At 37.3% G+C, this 26,630-nt stretch overlaps 1 protein-coding gene and 2 long non-coding RNA genes across 3 annotated transcripts; 1 reads left to right on the forward strand and 2 right to left on the reverse strand.

Annotated features, from left to right (window-relative positions):
• Positions 1–3,655: 3,655 nt before the first annotated feature.
• LOC124138461 lies at positions 3,656–7,899 on the reverse strand. The gene is made up of 3 exons (XM_048385122.1): positions 7,417–7,899; positions 5,366–5,424; positions 3,656–5,121 (listed from the first exon to the last, which is right to left on the reverse strand). The coding sequence occupies exons 1-3, from the start codon at positions 7,433–7,435 to the stop codon at positions 4,888–4,890; spliced, it is 312 nt and encodes a 103-aa protein (XP_048241079.1). The 5' UTR covers positions 7,436–7,899; the 3' UTR covers positions 3,656–4,887.
• An 11,946-nt stretch (positions 7,900–19,845) lies between these two features.
• On the reverse strand, positions 19,846–23,738 carry LOC124138527. Its single transcript, XR_007218564.1, has 2 exons — positions 22,882–23,738; positions 19,846–20,443 (listed from the first exon to the last, which is right to left on the reverse strand). It is a non-coding gene; the product is annotated as an uncharacterized LOC124138527 (long non-coding RNA).
• A 342-nt stretch (positions 23,739–24,080) lies between these two features.
• LOC125374221 lies at positions 24,081–26,046 on the forward strand. The gene is made up of 2 exons (XR_007218567.1): positions 24,081–25,604; positions 25,985–26,046. It is a non-coding gene; the product is annotated as an uncharacterized LOC125374221 (long non-coding RNA).
• Positions 26,047–26,630: the final 584 nt, after the last annotated feature.

A 26,630-nucleotide genomic window follows, 5' to 3' on the forward strand; every position in this document is an offset into this window, starting at 1 on the left:
CAAGGGGGATGGCCCAGTGGTGTAAGGGCCTTTGGATGAGAATCAGTCAGTGTGGGAGATGTGGAATGAAAGCGCAAAGGGATGCAGGTCTTACATATTTGCCACTTTGGCGAAACCCATGGGTATAGGGCTGACAAACATAGAAATATTACCTGGATAACAGGGATTAAACCCATGATTAAAGGTTACTGGTATGTCTAAGGGGCATAACTTGGACAGCAATCTGCGTGGGTCACAGAAAGAATGGCCGAAGACAATTTGGAGAAAATGACCTTCAATCAAATAAGTTAGTTGATACAATTGTTACATAGAACCTTGTCTCCTGTTTGACAGTATTAATTGCAACTTTGTTTGTTTTTCAATTAGTAGTAGTAAGACTTGTCACTTTAAAAGCCAGTGAGGAGAGAGACAATGGCACATACTGGAGAAGTGAGGATAAGTGATGGTCCCTAAAATGGTCCCTTATGCTGAACGCCAGGCAGGTTAACAACAAGTACCATCTTTTAACATCTTTTGGTATGACATGGCCGGGGATCGAACCCCGATCTTACGCTCGCCGGGCAGACACTCTACCACTAGACCACGAAGGCGATCCTTGACTAAACAACCAGACATATTCATGTCATTCAGAATATTCAGTAACAGTGACGGATATCATTGCATTATTTGTAGCATACACCATGTTTTGTTGATTAAATTACACACTCACTTCATTGAATATTTTAAAACATTTTATTATGGAAAATAACAATTTACAAATAAATAATGATTAATTATTTACATTACTCAACATAGCTTCATACCTCACAGAAATAACAATGATTCATGGATTCTACAGAGATTGATGGGAATAACAATATTCTTAATAGTTCTACTATATTAGAACATACATATACACATTTTTGGATTAACCCTTGTAAGGTCGGTCACTGCTGGACAGAGGAGTTAGAAATGAAAACTAGCAATAGTCATTGATAGTTGATTGATTCACAGTACAAGATTTATTTTTATGATGAAACCTGAATAAATGATAAATAATTTCAGGTTATTTATGACAGTCGGTCTCGTAAACCAACTAAAAAACCATGTAAAGCCTAAGTACATATAAATTCAACCCTAAACATTGCTTAGTAGTTCTGGCAGTGTTTAAAGCTTGTTCAGTCTAGATTTATCCTTAAGTCTAACAGACTGGTTGCAATACAAGGACTTATACTGGAAATAGTGATTACATCACAAAGCACGACTATCTGTGAATTGGGGTTTCCACGGCTTCCAAAAGTAAGAGTGTGTTTCGCATAGACCGTGGGCCAGACAATCCAGCGACAGCATGAACAATCCACATCGTCTGTCTGTCCATCACACACAATGTAATTATACAAACCACCTGATCCTCATTATTCGGGCCCTACAAGCAGGGGTTCTTGGACCCATTACCTAGAATACCAATGGGGGTCTATGGAACAGCTGTACAAAGAGTGAGTGAGTGTGTGAGTGAATGTTGTCAGCAGTATTCCAGCCATTTCACGACGGCGTGTATACAAATCGAGCATGTCGAGTGGTTGATAGCATGAGTGACGCTTTGTAACTATGTATGATGCACCCGATCCTTGTTAATTCTTCAAAGCAGGAGGTGCTGGTGGCGTCGTCTCACCCGGAATGAACACAGGGATGTTACCCACATATCGACCAAACAAGCTTCCAATATAATCATATATACCTTGTAGTGTTTTTTCCCTGCCACTTTGCTGGAGCAAAATCAATAACAATTTGGACAGCCTGGTTGTTTATTTGTCGGAGAAGAAATATTTTATACAAACGTTTGCATCTTCCTTTCACACCATGCCTACTAAAGGTTCCTCCTGCATTTGGAGATGCCTTTGTTTTCCGGCCTCAGTCCCAGGGGAAGGGCGTAGTGGAGTAGGCTAGTGGCAACAGGGTCACGCCAAAGACCCGGGTTCTATTCCTGACATGAGAACAATGTGTGGAGCCCATTTCTCGGCCCACTTGCACAGAACAATCTTAGTTACAATTGATCTTAGGCGCCTACAATCCACTTTACAATCACCATACAACTGTCCTATTCCACTTGCACCAACTGATCCCGGGGCGATTGTAAGACGGTTTGGATTTAAGATCGCGATCTTAGCTAAGTTCGAAATCTTCAACGGTGGAGATACGATAATCTTAAACTCGACTCCTGTCTACAATTGTCTGCAGACACGCATAACCTGCTGCGCATACAGTAAGTGGAACCGGTATCGATAAAAAACATGTACCTCCCTCCGCCCCCCATCGTATCTTGCACAGTATTAAGAAAGGTCCCAATTATTTGAAGGAAACGATTACTGGAATGATGGCATATATTTTTGTCGGCATTAATACTGTCGTGATTTAAGAATTGTTTTGTATTGCAACTAGAGAAATACCTAATCGTGTTTTATCAACAATATTGAAATACGAGTACATAGTATGATACTTTATTTAGTGACATAATTATTATGAACATTAAAATGAATAATAATAGTAATATGTCCTGACATACCACGTAAATGTACGGTCCTCATCTATTTGAGGGAGCTTTTCTTAAAATCCTAAATATATCCTTCATGTTTTCGTTTCGTTGCTATAACAAAGGATGTTATGCCTACCTTTTCAAAACACAGAAAAACGGAGAATTTCAAGAATGCAGTGAAATAAGAATAATCAATATTATTAATGTTTCGAGAAAGCATTTGTTTAACATGCATTCACTGGATATTAATTATATTGATAATTATTTTTTTAAAGTGTGATATTTACGTTTGCTATTAATGGGATATTTCACAAACATTTCAAATGTCTCATCATGTGCATTTGCTTGTTTGATGAATACTTGTATTTTATTTCTTTTAAATTCAGATTAATAACCCGTCCAACTCGATTTTAGATTTAGGGGGAGCTCAGCGATTCTACAACATCAATACACTGGGCAAGGTAGATTGTACTCTACGGGCTTATACAAAGGGAAACCACTCCCAATTAGAGTATGAACTAAGATTAGCTGCCCTTGATTTCTCCAAAAGGTCACGGACGTTACAAATCGGTTGCAGACAATACTTAGGTTTTTATCCTTCCCGTGATTAGCGAAAAGGTATGTTGTTTCACTCTTCTTTCAGAATTGAGTCGGGTGGAAATAGTACTTTTAGCTTTCGGCTCGATAATTATGTGGTTAACTATCCCAATTAACGATATTTCTAACGTTAAATCTGTGGTGCGTTCTTAATGTTGTTAAAGTGTCGATTAGAATCATAAAGTTTAACAAAATAAAGAGGCAATGTTTGAACGTAAAACAGATTATTTATGTGAAACAGACCAAGTCTTGCACGCCATTTTGTCAAGTTTAATGAGGAACTGCAACGATTTTAGCTACTTAAGATTGGTCCGGACCAATTGTAAGTTTCGTTTGTGTCTGGCAATGATCTTAGCCTACATTCCCTTTGTACAAGTGGGTGGCGATTGAAGCCAAAGCGTAAGATCGCGATCTTTAGGATTTACAATAATTGTAACGATAGAACCGCTTTGTGCAAGTGGACCCTGGTGTTCCCCGCCGTGATATTGCTAAAAGCGGCGCAAAACCCAGACTCACACCCTAGGGAGGTGCTTGCCTTACTATGAGACGCATGCAGTTGCGTCCCTTTATTTACATACGATTCTGCCAAGAGAACACGAGTTGCGTCCCTTAAATTACGTGACAATACAATACCGTGCAGTTAAACTCCGACATGTTTTTGAACTGTAATCAATCAAAAATGTTTTTGTTTAAATCGTGTTCACCATTAACTCTAGTGTTGTTGTTTCTCACTGAAAACTAACGTGTAAGCGTTTATTTATGTTTCGTTGAAGCAAGAATGCGTGTTATGTACAACGTGCCCTTGGCAACGTCTTTAAAGAAGTCGCACAGAAAAGAAAAATTGAGAATTCTAAAACTAAATGGAGTAAAGAAGTAGTGACTTAAGTGTTATAGAATTGAAAACTAACGTGTAAGCATCTATTTGTGTTTGGTTGAAGTTTTAGAGTGCGTGTCAAACATATATCCATCTCTTGGCGACAGCTTTAATGCAGTCGCGCGGGTGGGAGGCAAAGGTTAAATTGAGAATTCTAAAACGAAGTGTAAAAAAGTAGTAGTAAAGTGTAACTATTACGAGTAAGCACCCAAAATATTCTATTCTAAATGATTGTCATTAAAATATATTGTCTTTGTCCTTGCTAATGTCTGTTTTCATGAAATAACGTCAAACCATTTCCTTGGTACGAGAATGTACGAGGCGACTTAGTCCATGGATCAGGTGGTCAGTGTCTCGGATGACCGCTTGTCATTGTACCCCGATAGCAGTCAATAGACTCTCTGTAGCTGAAATACTGCTGAATGCGGTTGACATACATAAAAGCCCTTAAATACTGCCAAGAGATGGTGAAACCCACAAGCACACGGGTATAAGGGGCTGACAAACCAAGGAGATTGTATGCAACAACGTTACTATAGGAGAAACGGCTAAATGGAAAAAACAAAACAACAATAAATATTGAATCATAATGATTTAATAAAGTCCAATCTTGAAAGTGTAAAGCCAAAAGTGTCCGAAAGAGCCAAAAGCACATAACATATTTCTATAGGTAATCCAAAATGGCCCAAGTATCTAAAAAGTCCAAAAACACTGAAGGTTTAGTATTTAAAAAAGTATTTATTCCGGGGTCCAAAAATAGCAAAATGGTCCTAAATGATCAAAATATCCAAAACATTAAAAAAGTCCAGAAGGTCCAAAATGTAGAGAACACTTATTTTTTTTAATATTCTTAAGGTCCAAGGTAATGATTAACACAAGTTCTAAGAGGTAGTAAGATGTCACTTTAAGCGTCCATCTTGACACGGAACACTCTCCTCAAGAATCTAGACACACGTGACAGGATGACTCGAACTGGGGACTGGGTCGGGGTGTCGTCATCATCCAGGTTGATATCGACGAAGTGAGGGACATCACGGAGGACGGAGGCAGAGAGAGGGGCGGGGTCGGGGATAGAGGTGGAAGGGACGGGAAGTTCTGACAGGGGTTCAAGGATGGTCATGTACCTCCCGGTAGGACGCTGACAGGGGGGGAGAGAAGGACATGTAGAGAGAGACAGAAGATAGGAGTACAGGAAGAAGAGGGTAGTTGTTGGAAATGGATGAATAAGGGGATAATTATGATTATAAGGACGTTAGTGGTAATGATACGTGGTTAATACTGCTCATGAATATAACTTTCCAAATCAGCAGTATATGTTTTGGTATCACGTGATAGTAATTCATTACAATAACAGTAAATTACTGATTCCCAAAGACACCCACTTGGCGAGGAGGGGCCCAGATGTCAAAGTTCAAAGGGAACCTGATCACGAGGTCAAGAGCTGTCAGGAAAGAAAGAATGAGAGTGTTAAATGGGAAAAAATGCAACAGGATCAACTTGGACAGTATATAAACTACGTTTAGACAAATTTAAAGTGATCCTGATGATCCATTCGATCACTGTCATCTTGTCAGTTCAGAAAAGGCAAGTATATAAGCGGTAGCCAGGGTTTCAGATAGGTACATTTTCTAGGACATTGACTGATTGCCATCCAAAACGTTGTAAGGGTGTGTCTGTAGTTTGGTGATGCTATGGAAGTACTTTCAATCCAAATATGATCAAATCATGAACATTTCCTAATGGTGTGTTTGTTTGTTGTTTCAACGCCGCACTCAGCAATATTCCAGCTATATGACGGCGGTTTGCAAATAATCGAGTCTGGACCAGACAATTGCAATTGGGATACGATGACATACCACCTGATCCTGTTAGTCTCCTCTTACGACAAGCATGGTTTGCTGAAGACCTTTTATAACCTGGATCTTCATGGGTTGTCCTTATGACATTTGTCGTTAGCAAAATAAGTGTTAGCAACAGAATCGTTAAGATTTATACAGTGTTTTTCCAGACGCATTAATATTGCGCTCTTTTCACACAGGAGAGAGAGAGTCATTACATCAACCTAAATTATTGCATATGAAGGAAAGGTTTTCTCAATGTTCAGTACGTGTATGCGGAAATATACTCAGTGTATTCGTAGGTACCCTGGTAGGAACGTTATACAAGTTTGTTAAGTATTGACGTACAATTGACATGCATTTCAAATGTTACATGAATAGTTTAATTAGTCTTAATGTTGTCAGTGTTCGGGTTGATAATGATTGCGAAATTGATTTGTTTTCCGGTATTAGGTGGTCGTAGGGTGTACATTCACAGAATAATACTTGATCGAACATATTTACACTATTAATGATTTTGTTCTAGAGTATGATATTGATTGGTCATTGTCACAAACGCTATGAAAGATTCATAAAAGCACAGGGTTCCAGATACTGTTTTAGCCATGGTGTATTTACTCACATGTTACCATTGACCCTGGGTATTGATAATTCTCTTTAGGTATTCAACGTTTTTATTCCCTTGAGTATTTTTTAACAATGAGTAAATTTAAGTTTTTACAATAATACAGCTTAAAATATTGTTTCATGTGATTTCAAACATTCATGTGCAGCCCCAATGTCACATGTCGTAAATGTTTACAACTGTATATACCGGACTAAACGTCAATAAACCAGATGCACCTGTTGTGAATTATTCACAGCAGTAGAATTCACTTTTACCTAATGCCTGAATTGGATCAGTAAATAAATATCTATGGGGAAAATAGGTAAGCCAGGTGGAAAGGTTACGTTTGGTATGTACGCACAGCACCGTGAAGAACCTTGGGGTTTTGACTGTTGTCATGCCAAAACTACCACAATCCTCCTTTGACAAAGTGGGTTGTTAATATTACCCTGAGCTAGTTTTACTGTTGTTACAGAAGGGCTACAGATATCTATGTTATGAAAAGGCAAAATTAACACACCAGTGGTTTTTAGTGTATGTATTTGAAGAGAAACAACGATGCCTAGAACTATCAGCCTTAGAAATTAAATCTGATACAACCAACAAGTATTTTGATATTGGAAAGATAAATCAAATGAAACGTTTAAAATAGATGATTTATTTTATCAACAGACTGAAAAGGATGAAATGGCCTCAATTTAACCTGAAAAAAATCTTTATATAAACGACAAACATTTCTTTTCAGAATAAGAATAAGGAAAGTATATATCGGACACATGTCAGACTCAGACGTGGACATGTTATCAATGGCTACAAAAATGCAATCTTATATAAATGGTGAATGGTTGGTGGTAGAAATCTAGGCCTACTAGAATAATTTTTCAATAGATTTAGATCTCGGCTTACTTCAAGTTCAAATTTAATTAAGAAATTTAAACAGAAAACAAGGAAATGGGCCAACATGGCCAATTCAGAAACAAAGAAATACCTTGGGTGTATGCGCTCATGGTTTTCACAAGCGGAGATGAGAACAATACAAGGCAAAAGGCAGCAGATAAGTTGCAATAATACAGCAGTATAACCTCAACAATGGCGATGCCAGTAGTGAAAGTGTCGTCAAGGCGACGTCATAAATCTCGCGAGACTGTCATAACATCACGTGACGTTAGCAGCTTGACTGGTTCTCTCCCTGCTCTTCTCGGAAGCCGTATACCGAATCAGGATCCCAGTCATGTTTCAAGCCTAATGTTGAGCTGGCGCCTCGTTCAAATATAGATTCTAAGTGATATGCTCGCAGTGGATGCATATCAAACGATTTTAACAGCATGGTACTGTACAAGAAGTGCTTATCTGAAGGAGTGACCACGAATATCTTAGATGGTTTCTTATCGCTAGAATTATTGGACAATGTATCCTCCCTCTTCATAGACTAAATAGTTTCAAAGCCTGACGCTTGTTCCGTACGCAGGACCTTAACTCCTCTAAATCGACCTTGTGATTAATGTGCGAATATATAAATTGCATACAATAAACATTCGGCTTGTAAATACTCGACACTGGGCCAGACAACCCAGTAATTCACAGGACCATGTTACTACTACTAATAATAACAATGAAAAACCTTTACATGGCGAGAAGCAGCAGCTGTAAAAAGATATGTATCTGATGGCATCTTGTAATTATGCACTGATTTTCTGGAGACAAACAGCATGTCCATGATTGTATCAACTCTTTCTTCTATTATACTACGAAACTCTATATATACAACACTGGTTTGTTTAGTCAAGGGGGATGGCCCAGTGGTGTAAGGGCCTTTGGATGAGAATCAGTCAGTGTGGGAGATGTGGAATGAAAGCGCAAAGGGATGCAGGTCTTACATATTTGCCACTTTGGCGAAACCCATGGGTATGGGGCTGACAAACCTAGAAATATTACCTGGATAACAGGTATTAAACCCATGATTAAAGGTTACTGGTATGTCTAAGGGGCATAACTTGGACAGCAATCTGCGTGGGTCACAGAGAGAATGGCCGAAGACAATTTGGAGAAAATGACCTTCAATCAAATAAGTTAGTTGATACAATTGTTACATAGAACCTTGTCTCCTGTTTGACAGTATTAATTGCAACTTTGTTTGTTTTTCAATTAGTAGCTCGCCGGGCACTAGACCACGGAGGCGATCCTTGACTAAACATTTGAAACATTTTATTATGGAAAATAACAATTTACAAATAAATAATGATTAATTATTTACATCACTCAACATCATACCTCACAGAAATAACAATGATTCATGGATTCTACAGAGATTGATGGGAATAACAATATTGTAAATAGTTCTACTATATTAGAACATACATATACACATATTTGGATTAACCCTTGTAAGTTCGGTCACTGCTGGACAGAGGAGTTAGAAATGACAACTAGCAATAGTCATTGATAGTTGATTGATTCACAGTACAAGATTTATTTTTACGATGAAACCTGAATAAATGATTAATAATTTCAGGTTATTTATGACAGTCGGTCTCGTAAACCAACTAAAAAAACATGTAAAGCCTAAGTACATATAAATTCAACCCTAAACATTGCTTAGTAGTTCTGGCAGTGTTTAAAGCTTGTTCAGTCTAGATTTATCCATAAGTCTAACAGACTGGTTGCAATACAAGGACTTATACTGGAAATAGTGATTACATCACAAAGCACGACTATCTGTGAATTGGGGTTTCCACGGCTTCCAACAGTAAGAGTGTGTTTCGCATAGACCGTGGGCCAGACAATCCAGCGACAGCATGAACAATCCACATCGTCTGTCTGTCCATCACACACAATGTAATTATACAAACCACCTGATCCTCATTATTCGGGCCCTACAAGCAGGGGTTCTTGGACCCATTACCTAGAATACCAATGGGGGTCTATGGAACAGCTGTTCAAAGAGTGAGTGAGTGAGTGAGTGAATGTTGTCAGCAGTATTCCAGCCATTTCACGACGGCGTGTATACAAATCGAGCATGTCGAGTGGTTGATAGCATGAGTGACGCTTTGTAACTATGTATGATGCACCCGATCCTCGTTAATTCTTCCAAGCAGGAGGTGCTGGTGGCGTCGTCTCACCCGGAATGAACACAGGGATATACAACAGACTCTCATCAAGTACATTCTCAGGGATTGAATAAAAATAGAAGTAGCACCTGTGTTTGTAGGTATGAACGAAAAAGGAAACACAAATCCATACGTTTCTCCAGCTGTTTACCCACATATCGACCAAACAAGCTTCCAATATAATCATATATACCTTGTAGTGTTTTTTCCCTGCCACTTTGCTGGAGCAAAATCAATAACAATTTGGGCAGCCTGGTTGTTTATTTGTCGGAGAAGAAATATTTTATACAAACGTTTGCATCTTCCTTTCACACCATGCCTACTAAAGTTTCCTCCTGCATTTGGAGATGCCTTTGTTTTCCGGCCTCAGTCCCAGGGGAAGGGCGTAGTGGAGTAGGCTAGTGGCAACAGGGTCACGCCAAAGACCCGGGTTCTATTCCTGTCATGAGAACAATGTGTGGAGCCCATTTCTCGGCCCACTTGCACAGAACAATCTTAGTTACAATTGATCTTAGGCGCCTACAATCCACTTTACAATCACCATACAACTGTCCTATTCCACTTGCACCAACTGATCCCGGGGCGATTGTAAGACGGTTTGGATTTAAGATCGCGATCTTAGCTAAGTTCGAAATCTTCAACGGTGGAGATACGATTATCTTAAACTCGACTTTTGTCTACAATTGTCTGCAGACACGCATAACCTGCTGCGCATACAGTAAGTTGAACCGGTATCGATAAAAAAACATGTACCTCCCTCCCCCCATCGCATCTTGCACAGTTTTAAGAAAGGTCCCAATTATTTGAAGGAAACGATTAGTGGAATGATAGCATATATTTTTGTCGGCATTAATACTTTCGTGATTTGTTTAACATGCATTCACTGGGTATTAATTATATTGATAATTATTTTTTAAAAGTGTGATATTTACGCATGCTATTTACGGGATATTTCACAAAAATTTCAAATGTCTCATCATGTGTATTTGCTTGTTTGATGAATACGTGTATTTTATTTCTTTTAAATTCAGATATTAAAACCCGTCCAACTCGATTTTAGATTAAAAAATGTATGGTTTTGCTCTTCAACTTGTATTTATTTGTAGATGAATTTAATGATAAACGAAAGACAAAATAACTTAAACGAATGTGCTCCAAAAGACTTATAGAGGAGCTCAGCGATTCTACACTTGACAAGGTAGATTGTACTCTACGGGCTTATACAAAGGGAAACCACTCCCTTTAGAGTATGAACTAAGATTAGCTGCCCTTGATTTCTCCAAAAGGTCACGGACGTTACAAATCGCTTGCAGACTAATACTTAGGTTTTTATCCTTCCCGTGATTAGCGAAAAGGTATGTTGTTTCACTCTTCTTACATACTGAGTCGGGTGGAAATAGTACTTTTAGCTATCGGCTCGATGGTTATGTGGCTAACTATCCCAATTAACGATATTTCTAAGGTTAAAGCTGTGGCGCGTTCTTAATGTTAGGGAAGAGAATATATGGATGTCAACTTCTTTATTATGAGGAACACAACGTTTCGGAGTATATGCTTACTCCTTCATCAGGTGAATGATTGCCATGAGGCAGATAGCATATATATGTACATGTCAGGACAACAAAATTAATAAGATAACAAAAGGTGGAAACTAACAAAGGGTACAAGCTAACAAAGGAAGCCAACAGATAAGGTGATTAGCAATAGACAATGGAAGCCAACACTTAAGTAATCATAGCTAAGTAATAGGTAAGGGCACTGGGTAAATGTGTGGTGTGTGTGTGTGTGTGTGTGTGTGGGGGGGGGGGGGGGGGGGGGGGGGAGACAAAGATCAAAGTAATAAGTCCCAAGCACTATAGGCATGTCTCGAAACAAACTTAAGTTCAAAAACTGACATACGTCTGAGTTTTTAGTCACATTTGAGAAAACTCAGCAAAAAGCATTTCTCGAACCAAACACTGAGTTCGATTTTGAACTCAAACTGAGTTTACAATTTGAGTTAGGTAGGAAGGTAACTTAAGGTGTTTTTTGTCGGTCATAAAATGGCGGTGTTGAATAGGCGTAGACGTCGTAGGCAAAATCAAAAATCAAGATTAGACGATAGACAAAATCCTCTCGAGTTCATGTAACCCGAGGAGTTATTTATGAGGTTCCGTTTCCGTGCGGGGAGCATATAATTTTATTTATTGTTTCCCTTGTTTGTGAGAAACTTGAACGGTGCTCCAACGATGCAGCCAATTACCTGTTTTAACGCAGGTACTTGTCGCCCTGCGTTTCCTGGCCACTGGATCTTTTTATTCTTTGATCGCCGATTCATATTCGGTTATTTCAACTTCTTCGGTGTTTCGGTCAGTCAGAGATGTATGCTCTTGTCTGATCGAACATCTCCGGCATTTTGTATGTATGCCAACTGGACAAGATGCAGACAAGATCAAGAAAATGTTCTTCAAAATTGTCACAATGTCACGGTCAAATAAGGGGGAGCTACTCTAATTCTTGTCATTTCTATATAAAAAAACCTTTCCCTTTCTAAAACGAACAGATATCATCATGACATAAATCCTGATATTCTGACGAAAACTTCCAATAAAAATTACATTTAACATATTTAAGATATACACTTTAAATCTTCCAATACCTTTTGTAAAATGCATAAAAATAAACGCCTTCAAGCGTTAAAAAAATCAAATTTTATAAAATATAATCAAGGATAATTACTATAACAGCCAACTCAAAAATTTTGACATAATGTTAGTTAAAATTGACAATATATTCCTGATAATAACATAATAATTTATCATTAATAAATCTGAAAAATGACATATAATATAATTTTTCAGGATTCCCCAATGTTCTTGGCTGCTTAGATGGAACCTTCATTCGCATTCTAGCACCCTCAAGGAATGAAGTTGATTATTTGAATCGAAAAGGATTTCACTCACTCAGTGTTCAGGTAATAATATTATGTTTATGAGACTTTATAATTGTTATTGCCTGAAGCTAAAATCACTTTATGTCCATGTACTTTTTTTGTTTCATGAAATGTATGAAAATAGAATCTATATTTTGAAATTCACAAATCACTACCTACACAGTGGCAGCCAAAATATGAATCATATCATTTCTATTATTCTTTTCACTGACCAGTGACCTGCTGTGTTTTGAACTGTAAATTATACCAAGTGACAAAACCTTTAAGGACACAGTTCATTTACAGAACTAATAATATTATTGCTGAGGGAAAGGGGTAAACAGCCTCTTGATATGATTATTTCTTAAAAATGTATTATGATGGTTCCAAGACAATTGGTTATTGCTAAAATCAGTAATAAATTCATTTTCTGCATGTCATGATCAAATATCACCAGAAAGAATCACACAGATTCTGATCTGCTTCATTTTATAGGAACATACAAGGGCTTTCACCTTGGAGAGTCGGGATATCCATGTAAGTCGTGATCGTACTTAATGACACCTTTCCTCACAACCTCATGCTGGGCTGAAGAAAGATATATCAGAAGTCATTGTAGAACTAGAGTTTTAGTAGAACAGAGTTTTGGAATTTTACAACGAAGATTTTCTTGCTTACACAGTGGATTAAGGACAACACCTCAAAAGGCTTGTAAAATTATAACTGCCTGTGTCATTCTACATAATATTGGTTTTGATAGAAAAGATATAATAAATGTTGACCATGTTGCTGATGAATGGACAGGTAACAATGTTCGTAAACACTTGTGCTAGCAGTTTTTCAGCTAAATGCTTGTAAGTATTTTGAACACGACTGTTTCCCAAGAAAATCTTTTTTTCGACTTTGTGCCCGACCCAGGCCATTTATCATACACATGGAATAGGAATAGGAAAAACTTTAAGTGGGAAGGGGGCAAGGGATTGGCTTGTTCAATTTTTTTTTTCAGATTATCAATGTAATAAATTGCAACTGACATTTATTGACCTATGCATAAATGCATTGATACTATCTGTATTTGATGTAGCTCCCAACTGTTTTGATACATAGATGTGGTCAAAAGAATTTTTCTATCAACAATTTTTTTGATAATGCTGGTAAATATTTGGTATCTTTCTGCTTCTTCTAATTCTTTAGTACAGGTAAACAGTAGCTATTAGACAGTCCAGGTATAGTCAGGGATGAGTGACTTTGCTAGTTAGACAAAGTAGGCATGGGGGTCCATCCATGTTACTGTCAATAGGAATGCTTGAAATTAAAACAAAAAGACAAATTTTCTTGTATTATTTATTTATCTTAGCAATTAAAATAGCCATGAACATAATCTACCACCATAGGTTATGGTGGAAAGATAGATATACTATAGCAATCTCCATAACTGACCATAGTACTGGATTACTGTCAGGACACATTTTATATGTTGAAGTTGGTGTCTTAAAATATTTTTGGGAAATGATCGAAAAATGTTTTTTCTGCCCTTTAAAATATGATCACAGACAGTTGCCATTGAAATATCAAGTAACTACCGATCTACCTACCTATGGTTTGAAGTACTTCAGTCACAAGGAGTTCTATCAAAAGAATGTCTATTGTCTATATCAGTGATAATTCTATATTGTCAAACTAACTTATTTCACTTACAGTTCTTGATTAAAGAAAACCCTTTTATTAATCATATCCCATTACTAAGAATTTGAATAAATACACTGCTTTATTAATCTCCATCTCAAGTTGTCCCAACCAAAAAACACCCCTATACCCATTGACAGACTCTCCCAAATAGATTATACGGGTCAGTGACTTACATGAGATAAGATAAAATTTTATTAATGTGTCAAACGTCATATGATATAGTGGAATGAAAACAATCTTCGCAAAAATATTCTTTACTGTCCGGCCAAAAAGGCCTATGAGACATAATATTATGTTGATGATACAATAAGAGCACTCAACATAATGAAATATCAGTACATAATTGACTAGAGTTATATTGGTTAGAATATATTGGTTTGCTTATTATACACCATACGAGACCAAAGAAGACATTATACCTTATTGAGGATTAGATAATTACAGATTATAAAAACATATAAGTACGCGGGTGGGTATAGCAAAAACATACTATAGAAGATGAGTTACATTTTTTGTTAATATGCCAAACTTTATTTTAAAACACACGGTTTCTAACATTAACCTTAAAAAAATTAATATTCTCTCGTAACTTTACTACAAACTTCCAACATTGAAACATTGTCATTTATGTGTTGAACACATTAAAGATCTTTATGTTCTTCATTATATAATTCTATTTTGTACTTCAATTTATTTTTACTCTTCTTCTAATGTCACACATTTCTTTCTTAATATTTGTATTTCAAGCTCTAACTTTTCCTTCTCTAATTTAGCAATGATGTTATTGGTTCTGAAGTATTCCGCTTGTTCTTTTAGTGTTATTGTTTCCTGTAAGAACTTCACTTTTTCGGCCCTCAGTGTCAGAAGTTCTTCCTCTTGTAATTTAGCCTTCTTTTTGGTTGGCTCCTTGATAGTACTAGTGCAGTCACTTGGGGTTGGAACTTTTAAGATTCCATGTTTGTCAAGGATAATATCCAGTTGCACAGGGCAATCTGAAAGAATAATAATTCATCCAAATTCATAAATTGCTTATCCATGTATCCACTGTATTTTTATGAGTGATAATGTTACTCAAGTGATGAAATTGAATATTTTCCTTGACTTCACACTCAACAAATTGCCTGTGTATATTTTATGTAAGATGCAACAATTTGTTGTATTACTGACTTACCACTAATGGTGTTTTCAGTGCCTCCAATTTTCACCTATCCACCTATCAACAGGTAGGACAGCCATATAGATGTCAATGGCTTTCCTTTGTCGCCAGTTGTTTTTGTTATGTTCTTCAGGATGTGTTCGGAAATAGCGAATTTTTGGTCGAGTTTGCTAACAGAGGCCCGATGTTCTTTGAGTCTTGTGTTGAGGGGTCTAAGGGTTTCTCCAATGTACTGGTGGACAGGTAACCTCCCAAAACGTAGACCTGCCAAAACGCAGACCCGTTAAAACAACACTCGTTGTGGCTGGTTGCATCAGTATTTAGTACCCTGTACCCTTAAGTAAAATGCTATCACCCATGTAACAAGTAAGAAAGCTGGGTAGAGTTCACAATCAGTTGCAGGGTATCTGGTATATACATCCTCGGGGGTTGGGACTCGCGCTGCTAGTGCCTCTGCCATTTGCTTGTAGATTGGTATTGATAGACTTGCCGCTAGAGAAGGTGACATAATAAAGAAGTTAACATCCATATATTTTCTTCCTTATGTGGATCACTTCTAAATGCCTTTCAAAGACCTGTACCCCGTTCCGCAAAGCGCTAAAGTGACCGTAACGCCGATGCTGTAGCATAGATTTACGACAGTCGTAGCGCTACGATCGCTTTGTGGAACGGGATCCTGGTTCTTAATGTTGTTAAAGGGGCACTGATCTAACGCAATTCCCCGGGACTGGTTGTTGCCTTTGTTATTGTTTTTTCCCAGTGAGTACCCGGATGTATAGCAGAAATCTAGATTAGTTCGCGACCTCTGTTGCGCCATTCGTAGTCACTTTTATGGGTAGTAATAAGGGCGTATGGTCACATTGATCAACAAAATGAAACACAGTTTTCGAGATAATAAGGAAATGTAGGTATCTCTGTGGGTAGAATCGGTAATGGTGACGAAGTTGTTATAAGTCAAAATATGTAACATTTTCAAATTTATTAAACGCCTAAATATTCAGTTATTTTACAAAGTGACTGAAAAACATTTCCATTTGTATAATTATGATAACGAATTCCAAACATTTTGATGTTTAATGTCATCACCAAGAGACTGAAAATGTTACGTTGAAAAGTACATTTCTATGTTGTTTGGCTTCTAATCCTACATATTAATCTGTTGTGGTGTTTGTAGGCCCTTTTGATCGTCTTAATCAATCTGGACAGATTTTTTAGTCAAAATGACTGAAATATTTACACATTTTATAAATTGTCTGAGAGAATCACATTTTATCAAATTGACGGTAATATATACACGCTTACAAAGGAAAAGACCCGTGAAAACAACGTCTATAGCGCATTGAAGAATTTCCAAACCAATACGTAGAGAAACAAGGACGAATCGGTTCAATGCTACAGCAATTGAAGGAAAACAAAATGCAAATACCATAATTACAACCTACCAAATTTATGTGTATAATTTTTTGGCAGTTTCCTTGTTCGAGGAATGTATCCGTGAATATCCACACAATGGAACAATATCCCACTCGTCTGCAGCTGTACAAAGAAACTTATTCGATGTCACGTATCTCTGTAACAATCAAATATTTTAAAAGATGTATATCGTTTCGGGATATTATAACCCGTGTTCGTTTTTCAACTGATCACTTGGATTGTTTCAGGTGTTTCACATAGGTGTCAAGTCTCAAAGGTCGGCTGAGAAAGCCCACGTGACAACTATTTTCATAACGTCCACGGTTCCTAAAAATTCCATTGAGTGATAGATAACAATGATCAATCAATCAACGTATTATCAGTTAACCCTTTGAACAAAGTATGTTGTTTTTACATCGGCACTTCACGCCATGATATGAGTGTATTCTCTTTGTTTTTGTAAACCTAGACATGTAAACACTCCCTTTTGACATATCCACTGTGCAAGATAACAGTGATTAATCAATCAACATATTTTCTGTTAATCCTTTGATGACTAGGAACGATCCGTTGATTTATAAAAAAAAGTAAATCAACTGATCATTCACCTCTTGCTGGTCTGCCACGTGCATATTACATAACACACATTTCACCTCACTTCAAACATGGATTTAGATTGAATAATTACCCCAGACACAATAAATGCCAAATGGGAACCTTTGTCAGGTAATCTAAGTGGTGCTACCACTAATTGTACCTGTAATAAATTCATTAACTGAGCATCAAGTGAATGACGACAAATACACAAGTGTAGGGTTATACGAGAAAACGTGGATGACAACAAGGGAGTAGTAATCGTATTATCGACGCAAACCGAAATCCGAAAGTGCTTTCACTGCATAGATACTTATTTTAGTATTAAACTATAATCATCTGGGGTATTTCCAAATGACGACATCCGATGAGCTCCGCCGTTCTTTTTGTCTGTTTGTTTAGGCTGAAGAAATTAATTAACATGCGCCCTTTGTCGAAATCTTTACAGATCACAGTTAACCAATCAGTGTTTATGCAAAAATGCGTAAAACAAATATTGCCTCCGGCCTCCAAGTTTATTTAGCCGTCCTTGCAGACGGTAGCCCAGTCTCTGGTCACGCTCAGTTACGTTGCGTATCATCCGGGTGCTCACGGGGAAAAAATAAAATAACAAAGGCAACAACCAGTCCGGGGAATTGCGTTAGATCAGTGCCCCTTAAAGTGTCGATTAGAATCATTAAGTTTAACAAAATAAAGAGGCAATGTTTGAACGTAAAGCAGATTATTATATGTGAAACAGACCAAGTCTTGTACGCCATTTTGTCAAGTTTATTGAGGGACTGCAACGATTTTAGCTCCTTAAGATTTGTCCGGACCAATTGTAAGTTTCGATTGTAGCTTACAATGATCTTAGCCTACATTCGCTTTGTACAAGTGGGTAGCGATTGAAGCCAAAGCGTAAGATCGCGATCTTTAGGATTTACAATAATTGTAACGATAGAACCGCTTTGTGCAAGTGGACCCTGGTGTTCCCCGCCGTGGTATTGCTAAAAGCGGCGCAAAACCCAGACTCACACCCTAGGGAGGTGCTTGCCTTACTATGAGACGCATGCAGTTGCGTCCCTTTATTTACATACGATTCTGCCAAGAGAACACGAGTTGCGTCCCTTAAATTACGTGACAATACGATACCGTGCAGATAAACTCCATTTTCAACTGTAATCAATCAAAAATATTATTTGTTCAAATCGTGTTCACCATTAACTCTAGTGTTGTTGTTTCTCACTGAAAACTAACGTGTAAGCGTTTATGTGTGTTTCGTTTAAGCTAGAATGCGTGTTATGTACATGCACTTGGCAACGTCTTTAAAGAAGTCGCACAGAAAAGAAAAATTGAGAATTCTAAAACTAAATGGAGTAAAGTAGTACTGTAGTGACTTAAGTGTTATAGAATTAAAAACAGAGTGCGTGTCCAACATATATCCATTCTCTTGGCGACAGCTTTAATGCAATGGCGCTGAATGGGGGCCCATGCAAAGGTAAAATTGAGAACTCTAAAACGAAGTGTAATAAAGTAGTAGTAAAGAGCAATTTGTATATTTCATTAATCAATGTATTATAACGAGTAAGCACCCAAAATATTCTATTCTAAACGATTGTCATTGAAATATATTCACGTCTTTGTCCTTGCTAATATGTCTGTTTTCATGATATAACAACGTCAAACCATTTCCTTTCCTTTTCTGCATTTACTTCCGCTAAGAGAAAAAAAATTTTGCTTCGAAATATATGAACAAATCGTAAGTGCAGTCGTAGAGAATTACTAATTGAACGTATCTTGGATACTCAAGGTGAGCACCTTGGTGACCAGGTGTGTTTCCGGGTTAGAACTGGTCCCTGTGCAGGAGGCGACTAAGTCCATGGATCAGGTGGTCAGTGTCTCGGATGACCGCTTGTCATCGTACCCAGATAGCGGTCAATAGACTCTCTGTAGCTGAAATACTGCTGAATGCGGTTGACATAAGAAAGAAAAGTAACAGTAGCCCTCAAATACTGCCAACAGTTGGGCTGAGCCGGACAGGGTATGCCAGCCCCACTGCATGTGAAGATAACCTATTGTGTGACATATTCTATGCTCACAATGCATGTCTTGTCATATCTTGTTTGTTTACCTGTAGATGTTTACCACTTTGGTGAAACCCACAAGCACACGGGTATAGGGGGCTGACAAACCAAGGAGATTGTAGGTAACAACGTGACTAAAGGGGAAACGACTCAATGGAAAAAAACAAAACAACAACAAGTATTGAATTTTAATTATTTAATGAAGTCCAATCTTAAAAGCCAAAAGTGTCCGAAAGAGCCAAAAACGTAAATAGCATATAACAATAAACATCATTCAAAATGTAATCCAAAATGGCCAAATTCCCTTTAAAGTCCAAAAACACTGAAGGTTTAGTATTTAAAAACGTATTTATTCCAAGTCGAAAAATAGCAAAATGATCATAAATGATCAAAATACCCGAAAAATTCAATAAAGTCCGAAAAGTAAGAAATGTCCGAAAGGTCCAAAATGTAAAGAGCACTATATCATTTATTTTTTAAACGTATTCTAAAGCTCCAAGGAAATTATTATGACACAAGGTCCAAGAGGTAGCAAGATGTCACTCTAAGCGTCCATCTTGACACGGAACACTCTCCTCAAGAATCCAGACACACGTGACAGGAAGACTCCAACTAAGGACTGGGTCGGGGTGTCGTCATCATCCAGGTTGATATCGACGAAGTGAGGGGTATCACGGGGGACGGAGGCAGAGAGAGGGTCGGGGTCGGGGATAGAGGTGGAAGGGACGGGGAGTTCTGACAGGGGTTCAAGGATGGTCATGTACCTCCCAGTAGGACGCTGACAGGGAGGGAGAGAAAGACATGTAGAGAGAGACAGACGATAGGAGTACAGGAAGAAGAGGGTAGTTGTTGGAAATGGATCAATAAGGGGATAATTATGATGTTACAAGGACGTTAGTGATAATGATACGTAGTTAATAATGCTCATGAATATAACTTTCCAAATCAATAGAATATATTTTGTATCACATATTAGTAATTAATTACAATAACAGTAAATTACTGATTCCCTAAGACACCCACTTGGCGAGGAGGGGCCCAGATGTCAAAGTTCAAAGGGAACCTGATCACGAGGTCAAGAGCTGTCAGGAAAGAGAATGAGAGTGTTAAATGGGAATAAATGCAACAGGATCAACTTGGACAGTATATAAACTACTTTTAGACAAATTTAAAGTGATCCTGATGATCCATTCGATCACTGTCATCTTGTCAGTTCAGAAAAGGCAAGTATATAAGCGGTAGCCAGGGTTTCCGATAGGTACATTTTCTAGGACATTGACTGATTGCCATCCAAAACGTTGTAAGGGTGTGTCTGTAGTTTGGTGATGCTATGGAAGTACATTCAATCCAAATATGCTCAGTCCATGAAAATGTCCTAATGGTGTGTTTATTTGTTGTTTCAATGCCGCACTCAGCAATATTCCAGCTATATGACGGCGGTTTTCAAATATTCGAGTCACATCATAAGCATCGATCCACGCAATTGGGATACGATGACATACCACCTGATCCTGTTAGTCGCCTCTCACGACAAGCATGGTTTGTTGAAGACCTATTCCAACCGGGATCTTCATGGGTTGTCCTTGGTGTTAGCAAAGCGAGTGTTAGCAACAGAATCATTAAGATATACAGAGTTTTATAAGACGCATTAATATTTCGCCCTTTTCACACAGGAGAGAGGGAGAGAGAGAGAGACATTACATCAACCTATATTATTGCATATGAAGGAAAGGTTTTCTCAATGTTCAGTACGTGTATGCGGAAATATACTTAGTGTATTCGTAGGTACCCTGGTAGGAACGTTATACAAGTTTGTTAAGTATTGACGTACAATTGGCATGCATTTCATATGTTACATGAATAGTTTAATGTTGTCAGTGTTCGGGTTGATAATGATTGCGAAATTGATTTGTTTTCCGGTATTAAGTGGTCGTAGGGTTACGTTCACAGAATAATACTTGATAGAACATAATAACACTATTCATGATTTTGTTCTGGATTATGATATTGATTGGTCATTGTCACAAACGCTATGAAAGATTCATAAAAGCACAGGGTTCCAGATACTGTTTTAGCCATGGTGTATTTACTCACATGTTACCATTGACCCTGGGTATTGATAATTCTCTTTAGGTATTCAATATGTTTTTGTTCCCTTGAGTATTTTTTAAAAATGAGTAAATTTAAGTTTTTACAATAATACACCTTAAAATATTGTTTCATGTGATTTCAGATGCACCTGTTGTGAATAATTCACGGCAGTAGAATTCACTTTTACGTGATGCCTGAATTGGATCAGTAAATAAATATCTATGGGGAAAATAGGTACGCATGGTGGAAAGGTTACGTTTGGTATTTACGCACAGCACCGTGAAGCACCTTGGGGTTTTGACTGTTGTCATGCCCATTTGTTCGGAAGCAACTCATTTTGCGTACTTTACGTAGATCTAAATACGCAGCTTATTTTCATCATTTCAAAATGAAACCAGTGGTTGTGCCGCTGCTATACTATGTTTTACAATTCTACTATTTGTACATTACATGTTTGTTTACTTTCTCCGTAAGTGAATCTCATGCTTATGATGGACAGAAGGGAAAGTTTCTATGTTGATGTTTGTGTTATCTATAGGGATGGAAGCCTTTGCAGGGATAGACACCACATATTGATCATTTCCAACGATTCTGTAGTTGAGAATAGTGGTTTGATTAAAGCAACAAGATTTTGGAATAAAACAAACAACTAGTCCCTTTCCATTTTCACTTGTCTCGAACTAACGGACTAGCGGTCGTGTCTATACCCCTGCTTTGAAGTCACTTTCACACAAGCGCCTTGGAAACATCAAAATAATTATGATTGAGTCTAATATTAATCTTTATTTATTTGGAACGGTTTAACTTTAAAATTATAACACTGTGGAAACAAAACTACCACAACCTCATTGACAAAGTGGGTTGTTAATATTATCCTGAGCTAGTTTTACTGTTGTTACAGAAGGGCTACAGATATCTATGTTATGAAAAGGCAAAATTAACACACCAGTGGTTTTTAGTATATGTATTTGAAGAGAAACAACTATGCCTAGATCTATCAGCCTTAAAATTTAAATCTGATACAACCGACAAGTATGAAACGTTTAAAATAGTTGATTTGTTTTATCAACAGACTGAAAAGGATGAAATGGGCTCAATTTAACCTGAAAAAAATCTTTATAAACGACAAATTGTCATATTTGAAGTTTCTTCTTTCGATACTTGACATTGAGTGTAAACAAATGGTCTTTTTTTCAGAATAAGAATAAGGAAAGTATATATCGGACATATTTCAGACTGGCTACTGGTTATCAATGGCTACAAAAATGCAATCTTATATAAATGGTGAATGGTTGGTTGTAGAAATCTAGGCCTTCTAGAATAATTTTTCAACAGATTTAGATCTCGGCTTACTTCAAATTTGATCAAGAAATTTAATCAGAAAACAAGGAAATGGGCCAACATGGCTAATTCAGAAACAAAGAAATACCTTGGGTGTATGCGCTCATGGTTTTCACAAGCGGAGATGAGAACAATACAAGGCAAAAGGCAGCAGGTAAGTAGCAATACGACAGCAGTATAACATCAACAATGGCGATGCCAGTAGTGAAAGTGTCGTCAAGGCGACGTCATAAATCTCGCGAGACTGTCATAGCATCACGTGACGTTAGCAGCTTGACTGGTTCTCTCCCTGCTCTACTCGGACGTCGTATACCAAATCAGGATCCAAGTCATGTTTCAAGCGTAATGTTGAGTTGGCGCCTCGTTCAAATATAGATTCTAACTGATTTGCTCGCAGTGGATGCATCTGAAACGATTTTAACAGCGTGGTACTGTACAAGAAGTGCTTATCTGAAGGAGGGACCACGAATATCTAAAATGGTTTGTTATCGCTAGAATTATGGTGGTAGAGGTGATTGAAAAAAGGATTGTAGAGGTTAGAATGGACACCTTTAGTGACACGAGTAGGGTTCTCAGTGTCATACTCTTAAACAACTATATCATCTGACTGAGCTCCCTTAATTCTTTCTCCTCTAGGAAGATGCAGGTTTGGGGAAGTGAAGTTTTGCAGACATCATCTGGAATGGCAGCAACACCAATTTTTAGACACTTGTAGTTTGCTATCAGGTACATAACACCTGTGATGTGGCCACAACTCTGACTCTAACTTATGGTACAGGAACATACAGCAGTCTCCACAGAAAGTGGATGACAACCGAAATGTATCTGGAGGAAAAAATGAAATAAGTATTACTATTTAGAATTATCCCCCGCCCAACAAGGTTGGCGGGGGATATAAAAACGGGCTCCGTCCGTCCGTCACGTTTCGTTTCCGGAGCATAACTAATAAACCGTTCAATATTTTTTCATCAAACGTTGCAGGTCTGTCAGGTACATGCTGAACTGGTGCCTTTTTCTATTTAGAAATTTTAGAAATATTTATTTTTTACGTTTCCATGGCAACAAGATGGACTTAGGTTCTGTTAGGGTAGGGTTCGTTTCCGGAGCATAACTCATAAACCGTTCAATATTTTTTCATCAAACTTTGCAGGTCTGTCAGGTACATGCTGAACTGGTGCCTTTTGCATTTTAGAAATTTTTATTTTTTACGTTTCCATGGCAACAAGATGGACTTAGGTTCTGTGAGGGTAGGGTTCGTTTCCGGAGCATAACTAATAAACCGTTCAATATTGTTTCATCAAACTTTGCAGGTCTGCCAGGTACATGCTGAACTGGTGCCTTTTGCTATTTAGAAATTTTAGAATTTTTTATTTTTTACGTTTCCATGGCAAAAGATGGACTTATGTTCCATACTCTTCTTTTTTACAATTTCCATGACAAGTTCCACCTCGGTTAAAAAAGGTTAGGGTTTGATTTCATTATGTCATAAATTTTGCAACAGGGGCGGCGGATATAGCCACGTGAGTGGCAAACTCTTGTTTTAATTACATTCCTTTTCACAATCATTTAAAAATAAATTATACCACAGTAACCAGTAGCAACTGATTTAAAAATGCTGAGTTATAGATCTCATTATTAACAGTCACATGATGAAACAAATTAATTATAATCCTGGTGAAAGTGACAAACAATTACTGATGAGTATTATAAATAACTTTAACTGATACAATATGAATGTAGGCCTGTTCATTATATATGCAGGGATAATTCTAGGCTGCGGCCTTGTTCCTAAATTTGAAAAAAGGCCAACATTTTCAAATTCAATGGGGCATTTTAACATGCTGTATGGGCAAGTGTGGGTGTCTCTGGAATATTTGAAATTTTCACATTCATGTCAGAAAATTCCTAGAATGAACCCTGTACGGTACATGTCTTAACACCATATATTATAAAAACCTCAAGTTGATGAGGGGATTCGTTTTTCCTCTTTGATCTGTAACAAGATGCTGTTACACGAACAACATTATCACCTGTAGGAACCACTGAAAAAAAATGGGCAAGATGGCTGAAATATTTAAACAGGAAAAACAAATTTAATAATTGTATCACATTAATGTGGCCGATGTAGTTTTTGTATATATTTGTTTTAATTTCATTTTAGGTTTTTACGTATATTTATCATATATAACTAGTTGTCCGTTTCAGTCAGCTATAACAAAGTGTATCTGACCTGTCTTACCTACTAACTGCCCCATGGCCAGAAGCTTCATTTGCTGATTGGCCAAGCTAACACCTATTGTTAAACTGCATGCTTTGATTACACTGCATACTCTCTCAGCACATAAACTGACAGAACTGCTCAGACCAGCAAAGTGTAAAGAGAGAATATTAAATCAGGTGAGTTAAATAGTTATAATCTCTATCTTGTGTTGTATTTAAATAATACAGTATGTTCAAAGTGTTATATGAAGTAAACTAAATGTATGTAATCTAACATAAATGTTGATTTATGTCTAAATATTTAAATCTGCATAGGATAAGCTAAACATCCATACTTTATCACTAAAATGTATTCTATCACTTCAATGAAATATGTGTGAAAGTGTTTTACCTCAAGAGTGTTTTAATAAGCTTTGTAATGTAGAGATTTAGATGTGATACAATGCAAATCATTGTAAAGAAAATGTGTGTATTAATTTGTTCAATATATTAAATGTTAAATAGTGTTTTAGTCTATGTATTGTTTATTCAGATAATCTATGGTGTTGCCATATAGGCAGTTGGGATCCACACCCTTGTATCACCCACAGGGTATGCATTGTGTTATTTATATTTGTCTAAGACTTACAATGTAATCTAATTGTGATGACCACATTTAATGTAATATCATATCATTAATTTCTGTCTTAAAGTATTGTATATGTTTATGCAGAATGTGTAAGCGTTATGCATTTATATTGTGTATATATTATAGTCAAATGAAAGTCAAGGAGTTATCTCCCTTGAATGTCGGTATTGTTGATCATGTACATACTGTATATGTTCTAGTATAATCGTTTAAGGTTCAGTCTATCTTGTGTTTAATGGATGACTAATATATGTAAATAATTACTTGTAATAAGCCTATGCTGTGTATCTAGCATTAATGATAATGTTTTACTTAGTATTTATTGTGTTATTATGTGTTTCAGGGTGTATGATATATAGATCCTTATCACACTCGACGCATCGCAATAAAGACCTCAACCCCGTAGCATGTGTTTGTTCGCTATAAAAAGACCTTCACTAAACTGCTACATTAAGAATACAAAAGATCTGCTGGAGTAGAGCTATCTAGATCAAGCATATGCTTATGCTTGCTTATGATCCAGCTCAATCAATATATTCTGCTTGCTTGAAGAATTTCGAATCGGAATTGAAGGATTTGAAACCTGGACACAAAATAAGTTGAGTATTCTGTTTTGTTCATGCTGATAAGTAAACGTGAATGACGTCCCCTGATAATATTTCAATGTTATGACTTTAGAGTAGCTTCCCCTAATAACTGCCGAGCAACATCGTAAACATTAGCCGAGATATCTAGGTCATACGACTTTTCGTGTTGTGTAGACAAGTGAAGAACAGCGATTACTCACCCTTCAGGCCGTGGATATAAGCTTCAGAAAAGTATTTGAAGGAAAACGTGAAATCAGGAAGCACGTTCAGATTTTTCGCATTCGCCGCCATTATGTTTAAGGTGACTTTGCCTACGTTCGCCTCGTTCTGATTGAGATATGAATATTCATGGTGCCTCATTAAGAATGGTCTATTGAGACTAGACTGGTTCCTGTTCGTTCC

This window comes from Haliotis rufescens, unplaced genomic scaffold (assembly GCF_023055435.1).
Source record: "Haliotis rufescens isolate VD_foot unplaced genomic scaffold, xgHalRufe1.0.p SCAF_54, whole genome shotgun sequence".
Lineage (NCBI taxonomy): Eukaryota > Metazoa > Mollusca > Gastropoda > Lepetellida > Haliotidae > Haliotis > Haliotis rufescens.

What these genes read in the sequence shown, in the direction of transcription:
- LOC124138461 (XM_048385122.1), bottom strand. An exon ending in TCTGGGCCCCTCCTCGCCAA is followed by an intron (nt 5,122 to 5,365) that starts GTGGGTGTCTTT and finishes CCCCCCTGTCAG; the next exon opens with CGTCCTACCGGGAGGTACAT.